The sequence below is a fragment of the Magallana gigas genome, chromosome 7, assembly GCF_963853765.1.
Source record: "Magallana gigas chromosome 7, xbMagGiga1.1, whole genome shotgun sequence".
NCBI lineage: Eukaryota > Metazoa > Mollusca > Bivalvia > Ostreida > Ostreidae > Magallana > Magallana gigas.
This window is the reverse complement of record NC_088859.1, coordinates 17,235,883-17,251,313: the sequence shown is the minus strand read 5'-3', so window position 1 is coordinate 17,251,313 and position 15,431 is coordinate 17,235,883. Positions and strand designations below refer to the sequence as shown.

Below are 15,431 nucleotides of genomic sequence, written 5' to 3'. Positions count from 1 at the left end.
GTATAAACTAATAGATATTTGATAGTTTTAAAAGATATTTCGTATGAGATGTTTACAATTTCATTCACAGAATATATGTTGTTGGTCACAAAGGTCACAAATCAAAGCCATACTGGGGGGGGGGGGGGGGGGGGGGGGGTTCAGAAAAACATGAAATTACAAGCCCCAAAATTTCATTCTTTTGTTTGAATATGCTGACACAATTTTTTTTTTACTGTCTACACAGATAAAGGAGCTGAAACCATGTTTGCTAATGGAGAAGGTCCAGTTTTTATTGAATCTGTTAAATGGCTGGAGGATGAGGACAGCAGATTACAAATGGCCGCTGTGCTGGCCATAGGGAACTTTGCAAGGAATGGTCAGTTATATGAATTATAATGCAATAGGTATTCAGTGCAAAGTAGATTCACTGGTTTTCTGTAACCAAATTAGAATTTTCTGATTCAAAGTATAAGTAGCAATCATATGTGTTCTGTAACTAAATAAGAGAAAGAGAATGAACTGGATCCTTGTTGAGTTGATCCTCTTGCTGTATAGTTGTGTATTTTGTTGACAGACAACCACTGCCAGAGACTAGTGGAGGAGGGGATTGTGGAACATTTGGTCGAGATTCTGAAGGAGCACCGAGATCACGAGGCTGACATGACGTTACAGCATGCTATTCTTAGCGCCCTCAGAAACCTAGCTATTCCAGGTAAACTGTTCTTTTCGCATATCCACAAGCTATCACCAGTTACAAGTCAGTCTAGATATTTCTGGTTAAGTTTACTGCCATTGTAGAAACCTACCATTCCAGGTTAGCTTCACAGCTCCAAATATTCTTCTGTTGCAAGTAAATCTTGTTGCTTCAAAGAAAAATTGCTACCCTTCTTATCAATTTAGCTCTTGTATATTGCAAGGCTTATCCTTATAATTTACCAAACTTCAAATCATAACCCCTATTTACCCCCCCCCCCCCCAAAAAAAAAAAAAAAAACAAGAAAAAAACAAGAAGACGTGTTCCTAATGACTGTCAGGAAATGAACATTTTGATAAATATTTCCATTTTCATGATTTATCTCTGCTAAACTGCATTAGAAAATAATTCAATCTTGAAGTATGATTTCTATTATGTATAAAACATTCATTTTCCTAACTTTACTCATAAGAAAAAAGCATATCAGCTGAGGGGATTATATTCAAAGCAAATGCAGTACGTCTCAGCTGGCATAGTTCAGAAGATAAACATGCATTGACTCATCACTGTGCACTTTCTCCAGACAAGACGATTGTTGACAATGTTGCTTTGAATATTCATAAAACATCATCTCTTCTTTGTAACAGCTAGAATTAGAAATCTGTTTCTAGCCGATTTGAGACAAAGTCTGAAGTTAAACATAGTGCATGTTATTGTTTTTATTTTATCTACAACAAAAATAAAACAACCTGTTGTAATGTTTTGCTATACAGGTATTTCTCTTTCATCACAACAACAAAAACAACAGGGGGTATTTTATTACCAGATAGCAACGGATAAAGAAATATTTATATTAATGATGACATATTCCAGGAGAGTCCTATAACATCTAGTTAAATCAAGCTGTTATGTCATCTGACTGAATGCAGAAATGTTGTCTGTTGTTCGTACGACTAAGTCACATTTTTTTTCCCCGATGTCACGTAGTAGACAAATGATGCATCACATTTAATGGGTGCACTAGTATGTCTGAGGCTGATGGGATGACAAGATGCAAATATTCACGAAATCCAAATAATCTTCTAGATTAAATGATTGATAGTGACATTAAGAAACCCTTAACCTTATCCACACACACCAGAGAAGACAAAAGACAGTGGAAATTTCAAATGAATTATACAAAATTCTGGGATATTCTTAAAATTGGCCTTTTGAAATCAATGGTAAAATTAACAGATTAAGCATAGTAAATTATTTTTTATGTAGAACTGTGAATGGCTCCGAATAAGATGTCATCATTCATTAGCATCGCACTAATTATTTGCGTTTGTTTTTGTATTGCAGCTAGAAATAAGCCGGCGTTGTTGATGGCAGGTGTCCTTGAGACGGTCTTGCTTCTGCTCTCCTCAGACACAATGGCTGTCGTGTTCAAACTCTTGGGAGTTTTACGAATGTTGGTTGACGGACAAGGTGAGAAGCGGCGGGCACAGAGTGTTCATCTTCTTGGGTAAAAACTTTGTGATGCGTAGAAAGCGTGTGCTAGTCACATGTCCAAGATTTACTGAAAGTGAAGAGGTGCAATTAAGTTATGTGGGGGGTAGGGGAAGGGGGGGGGGGGCATGTGGTTATTTGGTATTTGGTTTTATATTATCAGTCATTGGCACTAACTCTTCTTAAGATTGGAGTTTCTGACAGACGGTTGTTATAATAGTTGATGAATCCTTCCAGGCCCCTAGTGAAGTTCTTTATGAGAACATCAGTTCCGTTACACAGAGAAATATTGTGTTGTTGTTTCGCCCCATAGGTCATACGAGGGAGCCCTTAAAAGTACATTGAGTGTAAGAGTGCATCAGAGAAGGATGTAGATGATGGGGAAAGACTTTTATCGTCTATTAATGACATCGCATTTCAGATACACTTGCAGTCAGATCTTAAATTGAGGGGAAAAAATTAATGATATTTTTGTGCATTCCTAAATTAAACTCCTGCAAGGTTGTTTGCTTTTTTGGCAAGATTGAAATCGTTTTGATGTATGAGTGTCAGACGTTATGTTTTGTTGTGATAGGGAGGGGGTTGTCCATCACTCTCACTGCCAGTGATAACAAACAGAATCACATGCTCAATACATCCTGGTATTTGATGATCTCAGAGTGAGGCCATACCAAAAACTTTTTATGTTTATTAATGTGCGTGAGCGATTTTTTTTTAACACTTAACTCACTTTTTCATGAAAATTTAGTACTCTGATATTTTTTATAACTAGTACTCTGATATTTTTTATGACTGGTATGCACAGCTTCGATGTCATTTTATTAATCAAGTACATCTAAAAAAAATTTGGTGAATAAAATGTAAAATTAAGAGAATCTGATCCAAATCTGCTTTCTTTTGGTAAAAAAAAATTATATTTGTATATTGAATCTGTTGAATTTCGACAGAGAATTCATTAATAGGTGAACATCATATTTATTAATTACCATTTTTATGATGATAATTACAATAATCATTATTTGGGTGACAGATTAAAACACAATTAGGAGAATGTTTCCTCTTGGCCTTAAATGTGCAAGATCTAACTAAGGGAGACAGGAAGAAAACAGACAAGTAAACCTGATTATTGTTTCTCCACTGGTGATAAATAACAGTATAATTGTGCAGAAAACATAAGAATGGGCGCCAGGGAGTATTAAATGAGCCAAGTCAATTTTCTGATAAAACCACTGGCCTCCATTCACCTGGTCACTGGATGGAAGTGAGGGGAATCGACCGTTGAATCGGTCCCTCTCACCACCCACGTTTACTTCCTGTGCTGTTATAGGTGGGGCCAGTTAGCGCAGCACTGAAAGATCAAGTCAAGTGTATGATTACCTTGAATCGTATCTTTGGGCTGAATTTATCATCATCAGCATCATTATTATCAAAATTACAGTTTTATGTAGGTCACATATCAGAAAATGAATATCTTTAATTTGATAAAAATAGATACTCATTTTCATTAGTTTGGTGAAAAATGATGTCATTTTTGTTGATATCCAATTTTTGTTTCCAAGCACACCAGATCATGTGGAATTTCTCAATCATTATTCATAGAATAGAGACAAAATCATCAAAGTGCAAATATGAATCAGTTCACATTATGAAAAAAAAATATATAAATATAAACCATTTCCTTTTTGATAATTGATAAAAATTGGCCTCTTCTTTATCTTTATATTTGCACTTCCTGGAATTTTGATAATGAAAAATGGTTTGTCATGAAATATGTCATAAGAAATCACTCCAAATGAATCATCAAATTTTGAGATAACCCCCCACATTCCAACACATGCTTTTTTTTTCTTCAACCTCTCCCCTCTCTCTCTTTATCGGCTACATCTGATGTAAGGATGGAAGGTGCCAGTCAGCTGATTGGGGTGTGATGCAAGACAGTGAACACTTGCTATAGGGAGATATCAGGAGATACCAGGGGCCTACAGTCTCCCTCCAAAGCCCCTTGTTATAACTGGCTATTAACTTCATCAGCTGGATAAGAATAGATGTATGGCTTACAGTTATCTGGTGGTTTATGGATCGAGGCTTGTTGAGGGTTTTTTGTTAGGTTGCTGAGAATGGACTATTTACTTGAATGCTTGGCTTTCTTTGATAGCAGTTCTTTTGTAACTGTAGACTCTGCAGGGTCAATAAAAGATTCCGATTATTTGTTGTGCGAGGTTTCCCAGACCTGTTTTGCATGTTTATCTGACAGGCTGCGGATTTCTACGGTTCCTTTCTTCTGTCCCTAAAATGAGAGTCTCTTTTCATATTTAAGAAAGGCCATGGTCATAAGTTCTAGGTAATGGTTTCTGAAATTTGAGATTACTGCAGCATAGATTGTAGGTAAAAAGGTTAAATAAAAGCCTGTTACACTGTCATATGAAAAAACAGCTACAAATATTGGAGTTTTTGCCATGTTTGACAAGTAAGAAACTAAGTTGTCATGGGTTGTTTTTACATACAGTTTGGCATTGTAAAATGATGGTAACTTATGAACCCAGATATTCTTTTTTTTCATAGTGCTAAACAAAGTATCAACAAAGCATCTTTGATGCCCAGTTTCTCAGTGTGAAATGACCACACCTTGTGATTTCAGAGACTGCGGCCCTGCAGCTGGGTACAGATCGAGGCTTCATGGACCGTCTGGTGGGTTGGTGCGAGGTGGACGAACACGCTGGAGTCCAGGGTAAAGAGGGGGGTGTCCTTAGTGTACTTTACTAATTTGGAGGGCTTTTTTCTGTGGGAAAGTTAATGCAATCAATATACATTTGTATCATATTATAACAACAATGACAAATTCATGATGCAATTTACATGTAAAAGAGAATCATTACATTGTATGATTTTTGTAAACTTTAATAGACTATGAAGTTTCATTGTAAGAAATAATTTTTTTTGATAATGGGAATTTTTGAACTGCAATTTTATTTTGGTAGTCTTTCCATAAATTTTCAAACATATCAGGATAAGAATGTTTGTATATGCATGAATTTAACAAATACCATTACAATTATTATTTTACTGAAAGAAGTTTTATTTGTGTCCTTTATTGAAAATTGATGTTTTTGTGTTTAGGAGAGGGAACTCGGTTATTGGCTTCACTGGTGAAGAACGGTCGATCTGTGGAGCTAATGAGAAATGTGGTCAAATGTCAGGGAATCCCCCCTCTGGTTGCCATGGTGTCATCAGAACACTTAGTGATGCAAAATGAAGCTCTGGTGGCCTTGACCCTGATAAGTTCTACAGTATTAGGTTTGTCAAGTCAAGGTCAAATTGAAAATTGCAAACTCTCTTTAGTTTTATGATGTTTTAGATTCCATTTTCTCATGCATATCTGATCTTTAACTTCTGTAAAATTTAATGAACATTTTTGAGATATGGTCAAGTTTTCACTAGTTTTTATTAAGAAGATTATTAGATAAACTGCTAAGATTCAGAGTTTTTTTTCACAAATTCATGAATTTAAAATCCAATTTTTTGTGATGAATGAAGTGAAACAGTTGATTTAGCTATCAAATTTTTTTAGTGAAAACCAGAAGGAGCTTTCATGGAATTTCTTTTTGGATTTAATGAGATGATAAGAAATATCAAACTTGACACAGCAAAAATCTCTGACTCTTAAGTATTATTGATCAACAAAGAAGCAAGTTAATGATGGAGATTGTGACTTGGTGTGCAACCATTGAAGTAATGCGATATATTTTGGGGTGTTTTTTTTTTTCTCTCCTCAGATGAAGCGGCACTTCCACTGAAACAGTCAGAATTGACAGAAACCATATCTTCTCTTCTTGGCAATAAATCAACACTGCCAGAAATATTATGCAACACGCTGACGCTAACAAAGACGCTGTGTAGTGCAGGTAGGGTACATATCAAGAAAGGTAACTCTGCCTTTGGCAGAATAACGAGTGCACCACAGCTATGTTTTTTAATTTTTTTTTATTTGTTCCTTTCTCTTGATATAATGTTTTTTCTTGTTGCTATGGGGTTATAACAATACTTGTTTGATCATTCTGTCTGTGGTTTAAAATTTTTGGCTGTTTCTGTAAATTACTACATGTATTATTTTTCCTAGTCTTTCCATTGGGGTCTTATAGTTTTCATCAAGTTTGATACATTTTAATGCAATTTTTCCTTTTGCTATATGTGGCAATATGGTTTGTGAATTAAAAAGTAAAGAATTTGATTCCTTAACTCTTTTCTCTTTATTTCTGTTCATTACCTTCTTTTTTGTGGAAGTTTTCCATTTAGTCCGAGGACATTTTGCCAAACTGCATGATACTTTCATTGATTAGACAACAATTCTTGATAAAGATTTTGTCCTCCCTAATATATGGAACTGTTGAACAAGAAAACAAGTGTTGTCTATTGATGGAAGTGTTCACTTAATATTTTTGTTTTGTTTTTGTACAAGTTTTTGGAAAGGGGAGGGGGGTTGTTGGTCCTGAATATGTTTGATGGACTTGTTGTGACAGAGACTTGGGTGTCACTGTTTGTTTTATGCTGTATTTCTTGCAGTGTCTGAGTCACCCCCCAGCACCCTATCCTGTAAACTGTTGGCCTGTACAGGACGAGTCACAAACATGCAACGTAAATTGTCAATGTTGTCGTCGTCGTAAAACTCTGATCCAGCATGACATGTTCTCTTGATCGGTTTTTTTTTAAGCTGTGCAGTTATATTTCTTTCTTTCCAATATTTTTTTAGGCAGCCCATGTTTGTTGTACAGTGTAAATATGTTATAACGAATTCCATATTTCCCAATTTTTTCTCTCTCTCCTCCTTTTTTTTTTTTTTTTTTATAATAATTGACAGTTTTGTGTGTTTAAACATTTTTTGCGCTTGTCCCATTTATACAACTTCACCTTACACATGTTGATTATTGTTTGTTATGTGAGGTATTTCTTTCATACTTGCCTCTTTTTGAGTCATGAATGAATTCTGTTGTGTAACTGTTTTATGCTGCAGTTGCAAATATTGCAATTTTTATGGCAAAATAGGTACATTTAATTTTTGTTAATTTATTCTTTGATGGTTTATTGATGATTCATAAAAAAAAAAAAATATAATATTAAACCCATAGTTGCAATTGATTTTTGTTTGTTTGAGATGATACTGCAAAAGATAGCACCCTGCAGAAAAATCCAGTTACACAGTATTTTGGCTCAGTTGTCAAACAAATTAAATTCCATTACTCCAAGATTGAATATCCCAGTGGTTTGTTGTAGGCTCTTCACTCGTTTTCTGCCGTTTAGGGGGGAATAAAAAGTAGAATTTTTAATGAATTCATCAATTATTTAATGATATTTCATGCCATTCTACCATTTTTATGTTTACTTTTCACAGAATCATTGAAAGAGGAGATAATGACATCGGGAATTGTTGACATAGCCAGACAGTTGTCTTGTCATGAAGAGGAAAAAGTTCGGGAGGCCGCAAACACGTTTGTTGCTGTTCTAGAGGAAGCTCCTCTGGAGAGGTGAACTGAGCAAAGTACAAAAATGTATAGAACCTCAGAGTGGCTCTCATTGTGCTGTTGAGTTGAGATTAGACAAACTGAGATAGAATGAGTGTTGATGCCAAAATGCGAGACTTGGACACCTGCCAGCAAGGAGCACCTGTAGCAAACACACCTTGATTAGCTGTTGTCTTAGTTTGGATGAGGAGATATTGTCAAGCTCACTTTGTAAAAATGACAATTACTATTGCTTAGCTCAAAGAGCACCAGCAAAATGTGTAAAACTGAACAAACCATTGCATTCATTAACTTACTAGCCACCATTTTTTTTCTTGTTTTGTTGTTGGTGATATATTTTAAGTGACATGTTTTTGTTTATCTAAGGTAACTGTAAGCTGTGAAACTTTTTTCTTTCTCCCAAGATACAAAGATTTAGCGATAACAAAATCTGAATTTTTTAAGATTGAAATTTTTTCCTCCAATTCATTAAAGCACCTTATCAATTTTTTTTTATTTGTATATGGTACTTCACTAGTCACTTCACCTTCTTTGAAAGTACTTAGAATTGCCTTTTGTCAGCCTTGAAATAACAAAACTAATAAATTTTGCTAGTATTGGGCAAAAATCTTATCACTCAACTATTCAAGGCTTTTTAATGATATTTCATTGAGAAAAAAAAAGAGGCTTTTATACATGTTTCTTTCTTTGTCGGTTTAATTATCGTTAGCAGGAAAACTTAAAAACATCTGTTGCGTTTCATGAAAAAAACAAAAGAGGTTTAGTAATGATTAAGAACTTGATGGAAAATTTCACCAAGGAAGTCAGATTTTCTTTTCTTAGAAACAAAAACATGCTGAAATGTGGCAGAAAATATACAAAACAAACAATTAACAAATACCGTAGACTTCTTGTTAGAAACTTTTTCTTTTCTTTTTTTCTTTTTTTTTTCATTTTGCCATACAGTTCCTTTTTTTTAAATTCTAGATTAGTCGCTGAATTTAGTGCTTAGTGCAATACATCACAAAAGATTCAGGTTTTATTCCTGTTTTATAATTTATCCAGAGGCAATCATTCTATGTATATAAACAATGATAAAACCACCCATATTTTTTACCTTTATACATATAGCTGTTCTTTTGTGTTTACATTATCGTATTTTTGGTTTGTATACTTGCGCCGTTGGTTTTATAAAAGAGTGTATGTTCTGTGTCCACCTGGGTTTTGTGATGAAGCATGCTGTATATTTTTTGTGATCACGTTAAGTCCTTTTCTAATTTTAGATTATTACTGGCATGTCTAACATATTCTTAGAATTGACATCTGATTTCTGAGTGACAGATGGACTAGAATACAGAATCTAGATGTGCGAAATAGTTTCCCATATATTGCAGCATTCAGTATGTTTTAAAATACCGAGCACAATTTTATGTATAAAATGCTCAAAACCAAGGTACTATTGCATGTTATATCATGAGCCAATCTTTTCTTTGTATTTAATGTGAAACAGAACAAATGAATAGAAATTTAGTACAATTTTCATGCTCTGAGCTCATTTTTCTTTATTTCAAGGTATGACTACATGTATAAACAAGGGAGATTATTGAATTTCCCGCAAAATCTTAAAATGCCAATATTTCTGTAATATTTTTTATTTATTATTTGGAACACCGTAGGTTTATTTATGTTGCTTCTAAAACACTTCTCTTTTTATAAAAGAAGAAAAGTATAATTTTTTGAGATTTGAGGAGTATTTTCCTATGTAGCATTGCAGAGTGGGAAAAATATGATATAATTAGAGAATTTTCTTATAAACACAAGTAGTTTTACTTTGCCAAGTTTAAATGATAGTAAAATACGAACATAGGGATTCTACATGTAGCAGTATGTAACAAGAGGAAAATGGAGGTCTATTTTGACATGCATATTACATATATCTGTTTGCAGAATCTACTGTATGTAACAATATGTAGTAATGAACATATGTCATCTACTTTCTAAGAATTTCTCTGTGTTAGTTTCTTAGTTCTTTTGTACCTGTGTTTACAAGAAAATGTGCATGTGGTCTGGTTTTTATTAGAAATCAAAATATGTCAATGCATTCCAGTGTATATTTTTTAGTTTTGATAATCTTTATTTTGGTGACTTTATAGATTGACAATTAATCCAAAAAGAGGTGGTGAGATGGTATAATCTGTATACATTTGGTTTTTCTGTGTTAAATCAAGTATTTTGTGTCCCATTATTATGGCATTTATTTTTTACTTTGATTGTTAGTTTATCATTGTTTTTTTTTCTTCTTTAAGTCTATGATTTTTTCTTACTTTTAGTACATTTCTTGTGACATTTGTTGGTTAAGTTCAATTTTGAATAGATGTGATTTTCATCTTGCATAAAATTTAGTTTTTCCTTTGATAAACAGCCAAATCAATGATAAGCATGTGAGAAAATTGTAATATAAAGACTGTACCTGTATAATTTAAATATATTGTTTATTGCAACAATTACAGACTGATATAAAATACAGATGTCGTGTTTTGCTTGAAATATCTCCTGAATATCTTGTACATGTATGTGATTGAGGTATTGCATTAGGTTAATTTGGAGTTATCTCTCTTGGGAAAATTGGCCATTAGCCGCGGAGTGGAAGGTAATGCGATCTCTGTAACCGGAGGGAGTTTATGGTCGTAATATTACTGAGAGATATGAACTTAGGATGACATTTACCGGGTGGATTTAATTATTTTGCGGAGTGCAGTCACCCAGTCAGGGTTTCAGCGGTGGGATAAGATTTCAACATTAATTTGGCGTCCAATCTGCCTCGATTGTGCACGGTTTCGTGTGTGTTTAAGTGTGGTATATACCGGTATATGCAAGTGTAATAAAATACGGGTGTATTGTTGAAGAGCAAAGGAAAAAAAATTCGACTTTCCAAAATTTAATTGTTTTGTACTTCACGCAATCTTTTTAACCACTTGAAAATTTTGATTTTTTTCCTCAAACTAAATTGAAATATCAAATTGACTTTAAGTGGAGCTTTTGCCAGAGCCTCTAGTGAGACATTTTAACTGATCACAAAATAACAGAGCCTTTTCTCCCCCTCCCCCATTCCCTCCCCTCCCTTCCCTATTTGACGTTACGTCGTTGACTAAAGAACTATTTATGTACATGTACCAATATTCCATATTTCACATTTTTTTTAATGCATCCATTCCCCTCTCGCACTTTATGCAAGGAATCATTATTTTTGTACATGTAATGAGAACATTTTTCCCCCGGATTATATCGACCCAACGTCATAAAGACGGATAGCTGAGATTTCGATCGATACGGTCCCCCCGTGTGTTTTCTCATCTTCTTGATTAATACGACTTGTAAATTTTTTAATTCTCCTCAGCGCGCGATTTCCCGGATAATTCCATCCCTTAATTGTCTTTGTGATCATTGGACATGCTAGGATCGATATGTGGATTTCTATTACGTTGGAGGAATTAAGTAAGTCGTCTGGGTCAAAACATGGGTGGATCTAATGGCTTGTCTAGATGCTGCGGGTCATGTGCCGATGGCTGCAATTAAAAGCTTGTATTGCACACTCCGAAATCAATGATATAGTGAGTCGTAATCATGTGCTGTTTTCCTTGAGCTTGTGTAAGAAGAATTGACAGCTCTCTCTCTCTCTCTCTCTCTCTCTCTCTCTCTCTCTCTCTGTGTGTGTGCTGTGACGTATTTCTTTTATAGACTATCCAGAGTATTTTTATGGCTGTATACAAAAATCACCTCTGTGCAGCACTTTTAAATAAACTGCATATATATTACACTTATATTTAAAAAAAATACATAAAAACAAATTGTAACACGTGCGCGATTTTGACATTTGTATGTCCTATTGTACTAAATGGATATTGCAAGGATCAGTGTGTTTACATTTCAGTAATTACACACTTTGAATTTTTAATATATATTTTGGCTATTCATTACAGATATTTCCTCCCAAGTGTTTTCCTTGTGGAACCGGGCATTCATAGAGCTGAAATCTATCTGCAAACATAAGAAAACTCTACGGCCATTTCATAAACCTTCACAAGTACACACCAAGAATATATTGACACGCCATATATATTTCTCATTTTGAAAAAAGCCGTTTAAACCCCCGTGTGTTTGTTTTAGAAAGGTATTATTTGGGCGAAGGCAATCCGGATGATGGGGGCTTTCATTATGTAAATGACTTTTTCTTTCAAAAGCAAATATCAAATATTTTGTTATCCTTATGATTGTGAAACCGGCGGATATATCACGCGAGTTAAGTGTTATTTTAATGTATTTGATTTCCCTGATTGCACGACCGAGTCTCTCTGTAATATTCCGGGTATATGTACCCGGCGCGTGGTGGTGTACTAGCGCGGTGGGGTGCGGAAATATTAAGCAGATAAAACCGAGCATAATCGTGAAGTGGTTATTTTTCTCTATCACGTGCAGGGAAGAGCGATATTGTGGCAATTAGAACAAGAGGATATGCATAACACAACAAAGAAATGTAAATATTTGTTTTGATTTCGTGTAGTTTTATCTTCGTGATACTTTTTGTTGTAATTATTTTAATGTAGTGTGTGATAAGGATAAGAAGGATTTTATCAAAGCCTTTGATGGTGATATGTTTTTGGCCGTCTAAATTATCGACAGGGGTTGGCGGGGGGGGGGGGCAAAATTTCACTACGTGTGACACTGGCAATCGCCAAAATGCTTATACATATATTACTATGTTTTATTTTAGAATAAATATATTCAGCGTCAGTATTTGGATTGATGAATTAATAATCTCATTTAAAGCTTGACTGTTTGTGAAGATTACTTGGGAAACGATAATATTTCCGCGCAAACATTTTAACAAATATCGGAAATTCTTCTTATAAGCAATGTTGCAAACGTCTTCTCAAATACGCAAAATGTTATTTTGAGTTCCTCTCCGAGTCAAATACCCACCCCTTTAAAGGGGTATAGAGAGAATTTTACCACAGAGAAAGACATACAAATCGTTCAAGGTCTCATCGGTTAAAAAACAAGTGCTAAGTGAATCTGTTCGATTGTATATTTTAGATAATATCTCCAACGGCTTTTAAAATCGCCTGTTCTTTCCAGACTTCTCAACCCAGTGAGGGGCACCCATGATCTAACATACTTAAACAGTAATCGATCATACAGAGTCACTCACAAAGTTAAACCCACCCGGTCGTAAGCAAACATCCAACAGAATAAGGCATGTGCATGCGTCGAAATGCACGACACTATTTATATGATATCGATACAGTTTATAAAGATTTCAAGTCTGTGTATATCATGTTTTATTATACTGGCCATTTTTGCAACATTTTGAAAAATAAAAAATCTCTCTCTCTCTCTCTCTCTCTCTCTCTCTCTCTCTCTCTCTCTCTCTGTCAGTTGTTAAATTATTAAATATCATAAAAAATGAAGAATAAAAAAAATAGGTAGCATATTATTTATTACTTATATAGTCAGGGTCCAAATCGGCCAAGCTGGCATAACAAATAACAGACGATTCAAGGTCATTTAGTCGCTCTCAAAAGTAAAGGAAAAACATGTTGAACCTAAAAATACTGTCCAGATTGCAGCCAGCAGACAGTACATTTAATTTGCAATGACTAGTAATTCAGGATCAGGTCTCAAAACTACGGAAGCGTATTAGGGTCGCAGCAGTATTTTTTATTAATTTGTTATAACAGATTATTAATTTGTTATAACAGATTAGTAATTTGTTATAACAGATTAATAATTTGTTATAACAAATTAGTAATTTGTTATAACAAATTAATAATTTGTTATAACAGATTAGTAATTTGTTATAACAGATTAATAATTTGTTATAACAGATTATCAATTTGTTTAAACAAATTATCAATTTGTTAAAACAGATTAATAATTTGTTATAACAGATTATCAATTTGTTATAACAAATTAGTAATTTGATATAACAAATTAATAATTTGTTTTAACAGATTAATAATAGCATACAGATATCATAGCATAGCATAGAAATCTCATAGCATTACATTTTTATACTATTTTTTGGTAAATTAAAATGCTGTCTGACGATATATGATATTACATGATTTGATATGCAGTGCTAGGTTTTGTTATGCTATGATGAATGAGAATCAAATGATATGCTATAAGATTCAATCCTATGCAATGTAATTCCAATGATATGTTTACAGTAATATCTAATTTCATAGCATAGCATTGGAATTACATTATATACCATTGGAATCTTATAGCATATAATTTGATTTTCATTCATCAAAGCATAGCATCATTTAGCCTTTTATATCCATAACATTGAATAGTATCGAAATATCATAGCATATCATTATATGCTTTTGTTTTAGTAAATTTAAATAAAATGCTTTATGAAGATATACATGTATGATATTACATGATATGGTATGCTGTGCTAGGTTTTGTTATGCTATGATGAATGAGAATCAAGTGATATGCTATAAGATTCCAATGTTATGTCATACGATTTTAATGCTATGTTATTTAAATTTCATAGCATAGCATCGATATACATTATAAAGCATTTGAATCCTATAGCATTTCATATGATTCTCACTGATCATAGCATTGCTTACCATAACATTAAGCATTTCGTTTCAATTTAATATAGCATAGCATAGAAATCTTACAGAATTCCATAGGAATCTCATATCATTGCTTATGAATCTCGAAACATTACTCGAATCTCATAGCATAGCATGAGATTGTATAAGATATGCATAAAATGACGGTCAAATATCATAGGATAGCAATGGAATCTTATTACAAAACATTGAAAATATTATAGCATACCAAAAAATAATATAAAAATGCAATGCTATGAGATTTCTATGTAATGCTATGATATCTCTCTGCTATTATTAATTTGTTAAAACAAATTAGTATTTTGTTATAACAAATTAGTATTTTGTTATAACAAATTATTAATTTGTTTTATCAAATTACTAATTTGTTATAACAAAATGATAATTTGTTATAACAAATTAATAATTTGTTATAACAAAATACTAATTTGTTATAACAAATTGATAATCTGTTATAACAAATTACTAATCTGTTATATCAAATTTCTAATTTGTTATAACAAATTGATAATCTGTTATAACAAATTACTAATTTGTTATAACAAATTACTAATCTGTTATAACAAATTACTAATTTGATATAACAAATTGATAATCTGTTATAACAAATTACTAATCTGTTATATCAAATTACTAATTTGTTATAACAAATTACTAATCTGTTATAACAAATTAATAAAAAATACTGCTGCGGCCCTAATACGCTGCCGTACAAAACTTACCATAGATATACATTTTCTTATCATATACTATGATACATTGACTTTTTGGATGAGATACGTACGCATACAATAATATGAGCATTGAAGCGATGAACCCAAATAACTCCTCCGTGTCAAATTAGTCCTCAAATCAATTATAATTCACACGAATTTTTACAAATCCAGGCAGCTCTGAAAAGGTAAATCAGTAATGTACGCATTCATTTTAACCATCTGTAAGGTTCATGACATGTAGAAATAAAAAAGGAAATAAATTCGCCCCTTTTAACTGATATGTAGATCTCTATATGCACTGTGAATTTGACACCTCTCTTTGTATGGTTCACGGGCATGAAATACGACGTTTTTTTCTGCTGTCTGATTACATATTCAAATTCCGACTTTATCTAGG

General features: G+C 33.3%; 1 protein-coding gene across 3 annotated transcripts in view; it reads left to right on the top strand.

Annotated features, from left to right (window-relative positions):
• Positions 1–10,196, top strand: part of LOC105332197 (rap1 GTPase-GDP dissociation stimulator 1-B) — a 31,368-nt gene extending 21,172 nt beyond the window's left edge. For 2 of the 3 annotated variants that reach the window (XM_034457765.2, XM_066065603.1), the window contains 8 exons: positions 227–358; positions 557–694; positions 2,021–2,146; positions 4,806–4,895; positions 5,285–5,461; positions 5,941–6,069; positions 6,728–6,799; positions 7,554–10,196. In XM_034457765.2, coding sequence (XP_034313656.2) covers positions 227–358; positions 557–694; positions 2,021–2,146; positions 4,806–4,895; positions 5,285–5,461; positions 5,941–6,069; positions 6,728–6,799; positions 7,554–7,690 — 1,001 coding nt within the window. In that variant the 3' untranslated portion in view covers positions 7,691–10,196. The remainder of the gene's footprint in view (positions 1–226; positions 359–556; positions 695–2,020; positions 2,147–4,805; positions 4,896–5,284; positions 5,462–5,940; positions 6,070–6,727; positions 6,800–7,553) is intronic. The other variant, XM_066065604.1, reaches the window with a different exon arrangement.
• Positions 10,197–15,431: the final 5,235 nt, after the last annotated feature.